Here is a 13,433-nt window from a genome sequence, read left to right as displayed (position 1 = left end):
ATCTAACCTGTATATGCAATTTGTCCATCCCCCTTCCTCCCCCCTCCCCCCCTTCCCAATAATCCTACAACTCAACAAAAAATCGAGGAGTGCAGTCGTGGGCAATTCGATCATGGCTGATTTATTTCTCCCCCTCAATCCTATTCTCCTGCCTTCTCATAACCTTTGTCGTCTTTATAATAAACCATTCAATCACTTCTTGGAGTGCAAGAAATATCACCACATTCTGTAGGTAAAATGTATTAATGAATACTGAATTATGTGCTTGGAACACATTAGTGTAATATGGCACCGGATTCAGCCAGCCAAGGTCGAGAGAAGAGATTTGCATGTAGTGTTTTTGGACCTGGCAAATGCATTTGGATCTGTGCCACATAGTTTTATCTGGAGTGCTTTTGATTTCTTTGGAGTTCCAGAATCAATAGTAAATTTAATGAAAGCATATTTCCAAGATGTCCGAATGTGTTTTAGTACAGCAGATTTTACAACAGCATGGCAGAGACTAGAGCGGGGCATTATTTCCCCGTTAGTGTTTACAATGGCGATGGAGCTAGTGATTGGAGCATCCCGGTGGGTCGTTGGCAGGAGGGGCTGCGCCTCCCTCCAATCAGGGCCTGTATGGATGATATGACCTTGGTGACCACAACAGTAGCTTGTACAAGAAGGTTGTGAGAGAAGTTAAATGATAATCGTATACGGGCTAGATTGAAGATTATGCCTAGTAAGTCACAGAGTATTTCTTTGGCAAGAGGAAAGGTAGGAGAGAAAAGGTTCAGTGTAGGTGAAGAAAATATCCCGTCTATAATGGAGAAACCAGTTAAATGTTTGGGTAGATGGTATAACAGGAAGTTGGATGACACTGAACAGGCTCAGCAACTGAGAAAGGTTGTTACTGACAGGTTAGAAAGGATAGAGAAGTCAGAGCTTCCAGGCAAGTTGAAGTTGTGGTGTTTGCAGTTTGGGCTATTCCCTAGGTTGATGTGGACATTGACTGTATATGAGGTGCCAATTTCTAAGGTGGAAAGGTTAGAGAGATTGGTTAGTTCATATATTAGGAAATGGTTAGGAGTTCCACAATGTCTTAGTAATGTGGCTTTACATGGGAAAGGTATTCTCCATTTACCACTATCTAGCCTAACAGAGGAGTTTAAGTGTGCTAAGGTGAGGTTAGAGTTGCAATTATTAGGGAGTAAGGATACCTTAGTTATCTGGTGCCAAGTGTAACTACAGGGATGAAGTGGAACTCAAAGCAGGCAGAAGAAGAAGTGCAAGTAGTTCTGAGGCATACAGACATTGTTAGCCGGGTGCAGCAAGGGAAAGGAAGCTTAGGGCTCAACACAGGGAAACCAGTGTCGAGTAAAGCAGGTCCAATTGGTTGTAGAGCAGGTACGTCGTCAGGAGGAAGCAGGGAGATGATTTGGGGCAGTAGCTCAGGTTAAGCAGGGACAGTGGATGAACTGGGAAAGTATAGAAAGGAGGATGTTCAGCTGGATGGAACTGTGGTGCATGGAGGCGGGTCATGTAAGTTTCCTTATAAGGGCTATTTATGATGTACTTTGTGCTTTAATTGTAATTACAAAATAATTTGTTCAGGTGTTTTTTGTAATTAATTTTATAATATTTCTTACTAAAGACATTTTGTAAGACTAATTTTCACTAGTATCTTCCAAAAATAGTGTGATGACATCCATAAAACGTCTATTTTCATTAAGCTGAATTCTGTCATCTGTTGTTAGACATATATATTCTAGAAGAGTATTACTTTTTTCCATCAAATGCTGCAAGCCTGTTGTCTTGACATTGAGGAGCATGTTATGAGTAATGGGTTGTGAATCTGCTCCAGTTTTCAAACCTACTGCAGGAAGCAATGGTCTTTCTGAGAGATACTGACATGGGAGGAAATAATAGAAAACATTGTTATGTTACATATCTCCATTTTATTACCTTCCTGACACTTCATTTAGGGGTGCTGAAACAGAATTTTCTTCCCATTTTTGCAAATCTTGAGGGAATGACACAAGGACATTTTTTAAATTAGAAATACTGGCTTACGTGGCTTGAAATTTTCACAAATCTTGTGAAAAATGCTGCAAGAATAAAAGCAGGGGTAAAACTATAAGAAAACTACTAGAATTTGGTCAGCAGTCTGTATTTGTGTTTACACAGCCAGAAACAGCCAATTTAAAAAAATGTTAATTCTGCATGGTAAATGTATAATTATTGTCAGCATGAGGTTTTATCCAAGTAGGCTTTTGTTTTTTTTTCCCGTTCTTTATTGTTAAAATTGTTAAAATTATAACATACAAGCCCTGATGATTTTGAGGTTTCTAAATGTCCTCTTCTGAATGCCAAGTATTTATAAAACTAATTGCAGTTGCTGATTTGTGTTATTTCATTCATAAAGGACTTCCAGTACATCAGCATCTTTCAGTAAGGGAGATTCTAAAGGAGTGAGTTTTTATGATGATGAAGATGATGATGATGAGGTAATTTTGTTAATTTTCTTTGTTAACCACTGAAATGGAAGATTTAATGGTCTCCATGTGTCTGTGTGTTTTTAAACCTTTACCATCCAATTTGAAATCGTCACCTTCAAGAATTTGCAATCAAGAACTCAAAAATGGTGATGTCCTCTCTCGCTTGCAAGCCACTGATTTCAACCTCCTTTTTAATCCCAAATTCTTTAAATTCCTCTTCCCAAATCCACGCCCATCTTTCACGTTATAGTAGAATTAGGCCATTTGGCCCATCGAGTCTACTCTGCCATTCAATCATGGCTGATCTCTGCCTCCTAATCCCATTTTCCTGCCTTCTCCCCATAACCCTTGACACCCATTCCTAAACCTCTATGTTTGAATTTTTCCAAACAGGTTTCTGATTTGTATCAGAGTTGCAGAGGATATTCTGTGTGACTATCGGAAAACTCCTTTATTTGGATTGAGAGATCTTGTTCCTGAACTGCTCTGATAACTCGTTAGCAACTTGCTGTCGAAGAACTTTGAACACCTTAAAAACATTTCAGATGATCATAGCATTAAAAATAATGAAAAGGAATTCAAGTAATTTTAAATAATCCTTATAAGTAAAAATAAACAAATTGTTATAAAGGTCGATTTATTCACAAAATGCTGGAGTAACTCAGCAGGTCAGGCAGCATCTCGGGAGAGAAGGAATGGGTGACGTTTTGGGTCAAGACCCTTCTTCAGACTGATGTCAGGGGGGCGGGACAAAGGAAGGATATAGGTGGAGACAGGAAGATAGAGGGAGATCTGGGAAGGAGGAGGGGAAGGGAGGGACGAGGAGCTATCTAAAGTTGGAGAAGTCGACGTTCATACCACCGGGCTGCAAACTGCCCAGGCGAAATATGAGGTGCTGTTCCTCCAATTTCCGGTGGGCCTCACTATGGCACTGGAGGAGACCCATGACAGAAAGGTCAGAATGGGAGGGGGAGTTAAAGTGCTCGGCCACCGGGAGATCAATTTTGTTAATGCGGATCGAGCGCAGGTGTTCAGCGAAGCGATCGCCGAGCCTGCGCTTGGTTTCGCCGATGTAAATGAGTTGACATCTAGAGCAGCGGATGCAATAGATGAGGTTGTAGGAGTATTTTCAGACTGATGTCAGGGGGGCGGGACAAAGGAAGGATATAGGTTATAAAGGTCTATAAAGGTCTTGACAAATAACTGGTGTAAAGCTGAGAAGCGGGAGAGGAAATGGGCATTTTCAATTTTCTCCTCGATTTCAATCCTCTGTAACGAGCCTAACCTGCATTTATACAGCTTTGCATCTCCCTTTATTTGATTTCTCTTTCGCCAACTTCTCATCTTATTCAACTTATTTTGATCTTGTACACCAGTTGGCTTTATCTTCAGCATTTAACCATGACAACTTTGGCTTCACCCTACCATAAATATTTCCGTTGTATAGTCCAACCTGCCCTGATTTTTTTGTTTCCCCAAAAATAAACTTTATTCCGAATGTTTTAAATATACAAAACAAAATCTGTGCACATACTCTTCATACATTCTCAGTGTCTATTGATGGGTCAGTATCATATTCAGTAGTGCTCATGTCCATCTTTATACAAAGCACCTTTGCCACTCGTGATATCCCTATTTTTGTTTGAGGAGTGTTCCCAGTGGACTATGCCCCACAATGTCCAGAAGCAACAGCAGAGCCCTAGGCTTTGGTGTCCCCGTCGTCCCCCCGTCGTCGTCCCCCCCCCCCCCCCCAATGGAGCCTTGGCGTTGCTGCACCAGGCTCCAGTTCAATCCTCAGCATGTACTTTGAAAGTCTGAATAAGCCTGTCAACAACATTCTCTGTTGGACATCTCACTGCACTGGGAAACCAACACATTTCAGGCAGACAAATGTATGTTGAGGAATTCTTAACAGCAACTTGAAACTCACTTATTTTCCCTTTTTCAATTCTGAGGGGACAACAGAGTGGCTAAGCTAATTGAACTGCAACCGTACAACTCCAGTTAGTCAGGTTCAATCCTGGGTACCGTCAATGTGAAGATAGACAAAAAATGCTGGAGGAACTCAGCAGGACAGGCAGCATCTCTCATATGAAGTGAATGAATGAATAAATTAAAAATGAATGAGTAAGTTTATTGGCCAAGTATGTACACATACAAGGAAGGTGCCTAGGTGCTCTGTTCGCAAGTAACAACACGAACATACAGTAAACAATAAAGAATAAAACATAAAATATTAAAACATTAAGAATACAACATTATGGTTTAACATGCGAGTGAAATAACCCAGAGCAAAAAGAGACTACAGACTTTTGGTTATTGAGTGGAGCTACTACTCGCAGAAAAAAACTGTTTTTATGTCTGACTGGCTGCTTTGACAGGGCGGAGTCGCCTTCCAGAGGGAAATGCTTCAAAGAGTTTGTGGTCAGGGTGAGAGGGGTCAGAGATGATCTTGCCCGCTCGCTTCCTGGCTCTTGCAGTGTACAGTTCGTCAATGGGGGAGAAGGTTTCAGCCAACAACCTTCTCAGCTGATCAATGTATTCTCTCTGTGGGTGCTCTGATTTCCTCCCGCATCCCAAAGACTAATTTTTGTAAGTTAATTGCCCCGGGATGCAGATGTGTGGTAGAATCTGAGGGAGTTAATGGAAATATGGAGAGAGCAAAATAGGATTAGTGTAAGTAGTGCGTGATGGTTGGGGCATACTTGTGCTTAAGGGCCTGTTTCTGTGCTGCAAGATTCTGAGTGGGCAATGAAGTGTTTTCAAGCAAAGATGTTAATTTTTTCTCTGCCCATTTATGCTGCCTGACCTGCTGTGTTTTCCAGTTAAAATGTTAACTTTCTCTCTGTCCATTAATGCTGCCTGACCTGCTGTTTCCAGCATTTACTATTGTTACTTCAAATTTTCAACATTTGCAGTTTCCCTCAATTTTCCTTTTTTTTTAAACCTACTTCTTTAGTAGTCGCTTATGTGGTTTAATATTAAAATTTATGGAAGTCCCTTTGAAATTATGGTTTTATTTCATTGACTTGTTTAAATGGAAATTTGTATAGATTGCATGGTTCCAATTATTATTATTAAGCCTGAAAGCCTCCTTGCAGGATGCTGTAGAAGCACTTTTAACCATTGCAATTTATTTTATCTCAAGTTGTCACATGAGTGGCAATCGAGTCCTTTTTTCAGTCGTGAATGACTTTGAAAGTACACTCAGTTTTGCGTTGTTACATTATCTGCCTTTTAAATTAAGCCTGGGATGGAGTTCTGGTTGCTTAATCGGGTGGATATGAGGTGTTCTGTGCTTAATTTTCAAGTTTCCCCTTTACCCTGGTCAGATTACTTGCAATTCAACTTTTTTACTGCTTTAAATCTTCCTGTATCAAAGTTTTTATCTCCATCTGAAAGATATTAAGTAAGTCATTCTATTCACAAAATGCTGGAGTAACTCAGCAGGTCAGGCAGCATCTCGGGAGAGAAGGAATGGGTGACGTTTCGGGTCGAGACCCTTCTTCAGACTATTTTATTTTATATTTTCTTATACTACAAGTAAGTCATTCGCTGGCTTGGAAATGTTTTGGGATATCCATAAGAAATGTCCAGGTGTAGTATTCGGACACTAGATGATTTTCATTTTGCTGGTACCCCCATTTAATTCAAAGTGTTGTTGGCAACACCCTCAAACCTTCTCAAGAACAAATTCTGATAAATCATAATCATACTTTATTAGCCAAGTATGTTTTGCAACATATGAGGAATTTCATCTGCCATGCAGTCCTACCAATAAAAAGCAACAGAACACAAAATCCATTTTAACATGAACATCCACCATAGTGACTCCTCCACATTCCTTGCATGTGGACATGCCAGATGCACCAAAGAATTCTAAATTTATATGCAAGTTCCTCTAAGAAGAACAGAGCATCTGTGGTCTGGTTGTGTTTGCCTGTTCACTTTCAAGCTACCAAATTATTTTGAACATGCGATCATTTATGGGGGAAAAAACAGGAGAGGAAAAAACAGGTAAAAATTATGCCTTCTCCACATGATTGCAAAAAAGGCATTGATGTCAAAGTAAAAATCCCCTTCAGCCTTCTCCTGAAGGCTAGGTGGGGAAATTATGTTGAAGAAATTTGGGTCAAAGTGGCCCAAGCCACAGATTAACCATCTGCTCTTTTTGTGGACTGATTTCGACGTGAGAAACAAACAATGATTAAGGGAAGTATTGGCAAAAATAAACATGAAACATGTAAATTAGACAGACTACAATAGGTGGGGTGGCACAGGGATACAGCGGTAGAGTTGCTGCCTTACAGTGCCAGAGACGCAGGTTTGATCCTGACCAGGGGTGCTGTCTATATGGAGTTTGTACGTTCTCCCCATGACCTGCATTAGTTTTCTCCCTGATCTTTGGGTTCCTCACACACTCCAAAGACCTACAGGTTTGTAGGTTAATTGGCTTTGGTAGAATTGTAAATTATCCCTAGTGCGTGTAGGATAGTGTTAATGTGCGGGGATCGCTGGTCGGTGCAGACCTGATGGGCTGAAGGGGCCTGTTTCAATGCTGTATCTCTAAAATAAACTAAGAAGACAATAAAAAAGCACAACCACTTTTTATTGTGATTTTGCCCACGGCAACTGATTTTAAAAACAATCTTGGGTCACATGCCAGTAGTCCAGTTAGGTATTAATTATAATATAGCTCTCAGGGTCAACGGAATCAAGGGATATGGGGAGAAAGCAGGAACGGGGTACTGATTTTGGATGATCAGCCATGATCATATTGAATGGCTCGAAGGGCCGGATGGCCTACTCCACCTATTTTCTATGTTTCTATGTTAATTTACTTTCAACCTAAGAATATGGAATGAGATAGTTGACTCATGGTGTCACCTTAATGAAGTCTAATATTTTTTTTACCATGGTAACTATTAATTCTACTTTAATACTTGGCACGTAAATGTCAGTCATGACCCCATGTAATTTTGTTTCTACTGTTTTATTAGATTAGTAACTTAAAGCTTATCATGACATTTATATTCTTACAGTGCATTGTTAATTGAATGGGCAAAACATTGCTTATGGTCACACTTTTATAATTAATTAATTAAAATCGTTGAGAATATTAGCGACGCAGTGGTGCTGGTTTCCGACGGGCATGGTGACGGAAGCACCACACATCTCTGTCCTCCGTACAGTTAGCAAGCTCCTCTTTTGTCTCTACATATGCGACTTCCATCAATGTCTTCAGCATCATCTTGTTTGGTCGTCCTGGGTTGCGTTTTCCATGGGTGGGTTCCCACAGCACAACCTTGTTTGGTTGTTTGTTTGCTGGTATTTCTGGATGGCAGTGGCAATGACCAGCGAGCCTCACACTTCTCGGTGAGAGGTGGAATCTCCCCCTAGAGCTGGGCGTTGGTGGTGTGGTCCTTCCAACTGTCATTTTGATCTTTTATAATAGTTACTTGTATTTCTTTGCTATATTTGAAACTGATTTTGACACGGATCGCATTTGGTATCGTTGTATGAGGAGTTAAATATTTATACTTTGCATATAGGCTTAATATTAGACAGGTTAGTTTGTGCATTTGATGCAGACAAAAATTCCCTGAAGAAAAATCTCTTAAGATTGTGGTTGGAAATATATGTCAATTAAGTCTTTATATGTCAGTTTAATAGATTGAATGCTCCAATAAATGTACGGGATAAGTTTCATTAATTTTCAACTAGCCTGGACAAGATGACAATTGTGCATCCTTTATCACCAATTATCTTTTTATCTCTGTCAGTAGATTGGCCAAGATCAACAGGACTCAATATAAGAGGACGGCCTAATGATTTGTTACTCACTCTCTTAATTAAAGAACATTGTGTGTTTTAGAACAAAAATAAACATCTATCATGGGTCTGTGATAACATTGCTGGGAAAATGGTTGGAACAAATATTAACTATTTGATTTCTGAAAAAAGTGGAAGGAATATCTTTGTACTGCAGGGTAATTAAATATCTGCACTATCTGAAGTAAGTCACGTGAATGTGCAGTGCGGGTTCTTAAAGAGAATCCTCGGGCAAATTCACAATTACATCATTAACAGAAAGAGCTGCCTAGTGATGCTGGGCTTCATGGACACTGAGCCGCAAAGGTCTCTCCAGAAGTTTGGTCCTTTTAATTTTGGCCTGGTTCCTCAATTACCCCCGACAATGGTGCACAACGTGGTTTGTGTCCTGCTTATTAATGTGGTCCTGGAAACTTCAAGAATTGACAGTAAGACCTAATTTCAATTCAAGTGTGCAGCCACACTGACCTATCTATTTATTGGTTGCATCCCAGTCTATTAGTTTTGGTTTCTTATTCATTGCCATGTATACTGAGATACAATGAAAACCTTTTTTGGGGAGGGGGGGGGGGGGGGGTTCTGGGGAAAGAAAATAGAACTCCACTGAATCCATTTGAAGGCAGCTAACATTGTAGGCGAGGTATTGTGTGACTGCAAGGTAATTTTAACAATAGTCCAAAAAAGGCAAACAGGTTCCCTGAAATGCTGTTCCAGACACAGAACAGGAAAGGGGAGATGTAGATTTTACCTCCACCACAAGGGGAAGCGACCCTCCAAATAGCACTCAGGAAGTAATTTTCACTGTCAGTGTGGGTAGAAAGAGTACAATTTGTTCACTGGTCCATTAATGCAGCCCATCCAGAGACTTGGGTATATACAATTTAAATTTGTCAATATACTCTTGGACTGAGAAAGTCCAGCACTATTAGTGATTCCCGATTGATTGAAATGTTGATTAAAAGGCCTGCAAATCTTTCCACTGTGCCATTTCCACAACACCTGGGGAAATCTTCTGTTGTTGTCACCACTCTCTCAACATATATATTTTTAAACATACAACATGTCATTTATCGTTCTAGATTGTGGGGTCTTAATATCCAGGTTGAACACCGATTTTCTGGCACGCAGTTGTTGTTGTGGCTCATGTTGTTAGCCCATGGTCACAGCACTTTCTTCGGGTTGCCTCCCCCTCCGGCAGCCCCCTGTCCTGCATTATCTTTGCGAAACAGTTGAGAGAAGATTGAGAGCATATTTGATTCTTTCACGACAGAGGGACATGGCCAGAAAGAGCACGCCACTCGCAATGCCATCTGTGGTTGCTCAGGCAATTTCAATTAAGCTCTCGTAATTATGTCTGGATTATAGGGTTACGAGGACAATCAGTTGCCAGAAAATCGGTGTTCAACCTGTATTTGGCAATATAAGCAGCCACACTTACAAGATGCTTCATTGATTGTATGCTATCTTGGGACATTATCAAATGTAAAATACAATATAAAAGCAAGTCATTTTCTGGCAATAAGATTTCTCTTTACACCCACTCTATTTGGCCAGTTTTTTGTCATTCTAATATTTCCTATAACTTTCCGGCTGATTTCCTTGCTCCTATGGGAACTTTTTTCTATCTTAAAATGTGATATAAATGTAACTTATAGTGACATAGTATCAAATCAAAGATTTTTTTGTTTCAAGGCATATAAAACAGAGATTCAGACATAAATATATTCAATTAATTGTCAAGATGTCTCTTAAATTTATATATTATAATTAGACTTTGGAACTAATCAACATGGTTCTGTTTTAATAGGCTTAAACAAGATTTTGGCTGTGTTATAAATTTGCACCTGCAGTTAACTCGCTGTGAATAAACAGTTAACTGACGCGGCAGTCTTGATGAAAAGAGACTTTTATATGTCAATACGTTTGGCTTTTCAACACTAACTGCTTTAATTATTTTGGAGTACATTCACTTTTTCCATGAAGTGATTTTTTACCTTATGCGCCTTTGATTCTGGCAGTGCGCCATTCATGTACACAAGTGTTTAAACTGTCTGTTTAAAATCAAAATATTTAATAAATATTTTTAAATTCTGGATATCACAATCTTACTGATATTAGCTGATCTCAATTTCTGAATGTACAAACAGTGTCACTGATTGTATCTACACCATATGTTTGTTCCCAGGATGAATATGATCCGTTTAAAAGTTTGACAAGCTCAAGAAGAACCAGACGATGACATGTCAAGCCCCTGTAATGTACTGACTTTTACATTCTGGATCACTTTTTCTGTTCAGCAGTTGATACTGTTTAAATGTCATTGTAATAATGTTTAACCAATTTTTTTTTTTAAGGATGCTCTCCCAACAAGCACCTGCCCTTTGTATGTTGATAGTATTCCATACTGGATGTAAATGTCATTTGTGATCTATACCCAGTACAATGCTGTATTGCTTGAGAAATTCCATCCAATCTAAATGTCTTTTCTTTCCAAAAAAAGTTTCATTATTTGAAACATTCAATATGATGCCTCTAAAACGGTCTCTCCTGCCACCCTGCAATTTTGTTTTAATTAATTGGATAACCTTTTTCTATTTAAAATTGTAATTTTCCTGTGAATCTGCAATAATTGTTAATATAAATTATTGATGCATTTAAAATAAAATTGCATTGAGATTTATGTATGTAATGAAGGCCTGTTTCTCAGTGCCTTTCATTAACTGTACATACATATTACTAGCCCCTTAGTAAAAATACATATTATCTTTAATTTTGTTTTGAAACTGAGACTGATAAGCTTGCATTATTTTTTATACAAAATTGTATTTGCTCAGCTCGATTTCTTTTTAGGAAAAAATAATTGCTTTAAGAAAAATCAATCATTAAAATGACCAGTGTTAACAAGCAATCTGTTGAAAATTGCCTTGTTGTTAAATGCACAAAACTGTTGGGTGGAAGGCTGTTAATGTTCAGATTGTATTTTTGATCAAAAGAAATTATCTTTGTTAAAATGTCTCAACTGCAAGTTTCACCCTTGATTAAAATCATGTTTATAAATATTGTCTGAAAAGACTATAAATTAACATTGACTGTACCTGCATCAGCACACTAGCCTGGCAGTGTTGTGTTCTGGAGATAGAAGCAAAAAGAGCTTTGGTTCCTTGCTCTTGTTCCATCATTCATGGTGGATTTACCTCAATTTAAATTCCTGAAATATCCACTTTCCCTCCGTATTCAAAAATCTATTGGCTACTTACATCGATGGTTCTTTGTCAGGCATGCACTGCACAGTGATAGTCTTGCACCCGTCACCATATTCCATAGTCAAGTCCATGTATTGGAGTGCCCCCAATCCAGGTTAACCCCTGGCTACTGTAGGGCCTCTGTCGCCCTGGACCGGCTCGTCCTATCAACTGATGTCCCTCTCCTTGCCCGACTACATTAAATTCTCCAATTTTAGGTAACTACAACCCTTCCCCCCCTCCCCCCCCCATTTCTCACCTGTGCCCCACATGGACAGGCACCTATTTTCTTTCCCCTCCCCCTGCCCTTCCATCTACATTCCTTGCTCTAGTTTCACAGTTTGCAATTCTTCAATCCTTTTGTCTCTCACTTTGTCTTTTTCATATCTGGCCTTTTGTCCTCCATCTGCCTATCAAAATCTCCCTCACCTGTATAGTCCTATTACTTGCCAGGATTGTTCTGCCCCTCTACGAGCTTTTGTCTCCAATCTCCCTGGTGCTTGATCTATCCACTTCACCGGACATGCTGCCTGACAGTGCTGAGTTACTCCAGCACGTTGTGTCTTGTTTTATAAACCAGCATCTGCAGTTCCATGTTTCTGCTGGTTATGTCATTACAAATTGAAAAATACATTGTTTTCAATTCTTTGCTTTCTTTGTGACAGTTAGAGTTCAATCCATGCCAATGCTCTTCCCCTAAAACATTGGGCTCTTAAATTATGCATCGGCCATTTTATGGCACTTTGTCAAATGACTTTTGGAAATCTCAAAAGACCAGCTCTAGAGGTTCCCCTCTATCTCCCAGTTACTATCTCCAAGAGCTCAAGCAAATTTGTCTTAAACAATTTACCTTTCATTAAACAATGTTGACACATTTTGATTCTATTAACCTTTTTTAATTGATTGATCATTTCATCCTTGATTATAGATCTGCATCTTGCCAAATAGAGATATTGGTCATGTTTGATGTTTCCTAATCCTCTGGTACCCACCCTAAATTTAGTGATTTGTTTTTTAGAGTTTCAACTAATATGCCACTTCGTTTAGAATTCTTGAGTGCAGATCTTTGGGTCCCAGTGCTTTATTTGCCTTTTGTCCTGTGAGATTCTCTAATACTTTGTCCTCGGAGATTGGGATATTTACAAATTCTTCCATTATTTACTTTGGAGATACAGCGTGAAAACAGGCTCTTTGACCCACTGAGTCTGCACCGACCAGCGATCACCCTGTACATTAGCACTATCCCACACTAGGGATCATTTACACATTTGTCAATTAACGTTTGTCTTTGGCGTGTGGGAGGAAACCGGAGCTCCCGGAGGAAACTCACAGTTACAGGGAGAATGTACGAACTCAGTACAGACAGCACCCATGGTCAGGATTAAACGAGTCTCTGAAGCTGTAAGGCAGCAACTCTAACGCTGTGCCACTGCCGCCCTTTGAAATTAACCCATTTTTTATCTTGATATATGCATTACAGTATCCTCCACAATAAAGACTGATGCAATAAAATAGTTTAATATCTTTGCCATTTCTTAGTTTCCTGGTAATTATTCACCAGTCTCATTCTCTAAAGGTCTCACATCTATCTTAACGACCCTCTTCCTTTTTAATGATTAAGAGAAACTCGGATTACATGTAAGTTTTCTTTCAATATCAATTGTCTCTCTTCTTATAAGCTCATGAGTCAGTGTAAAGGATGAGTAATCTTGTTGTTCATCGCCCCAATTCCCATGCAAAGGACCACCAGACATCAATTATGGCTGTGGCTGAGGATGTCGGAAGCTTAGCTGTGGCTGATACCAGAAGAAGCCAGCTTTCCTTGCACTCATCAATATAAAAATGCTCCCTTACTGCTCATAAGTTCCATCAACAAATCCTT

At 39.4% G+C, this 13,433-nt stretch overlaps 1 protein-coding gene across 2 annotated transcripts in view; it reads left to right on the top strand.

Annotated features, from left to right (window-relative positions):
• mre11a (MRE11 homolog A, double strand break repair nuclease) overlaps positions 1-13,076 on the top strand; it is a 61,460-nt gene extending 48,384 nt beyond the window's left edge. For both annotated transcript variants that reach the window (XM_078402716.1, XM_078402717.1), the window contains exons 18-19: positions 2,405-2,486; positions 10,495-13,076. In XM_078402716.1, the coding sequence (XP_078258842.1) occupies positions 2,405-2,486; positions 10,495-10,548 (136 nt within the window). In that variant the 3' untranslated portion in view covers positions 10,549-13,076. The remainder of the gene's footprint in view (positions 1-2,404; positions 2,487-10,494) is intronic.
• Positions 13,077-13,433: the final 357 nt, after the last annotated feature.

Source organism: Rhinoraja longicauda, chromosome 7, assembly GCF_053455715.1.
Source record: "Rhinoraja longicauda isolate Sanriku21f chromosome 7, sRhiLon1.1, whole genome shotgun sequence".
Lineage (NCBI taxonomy): Eukaryota > Metazoa > Chordata > Chondrichthyes > Rajiformes > Arhynchobatidae > Rhinoraja > Rhinoraja longicauda.
The sequence above is the reverse complement of the archived record's forward strand: the minus strand, read 5'-3'. Positions and strand labels throughout refer to the sequence as shown.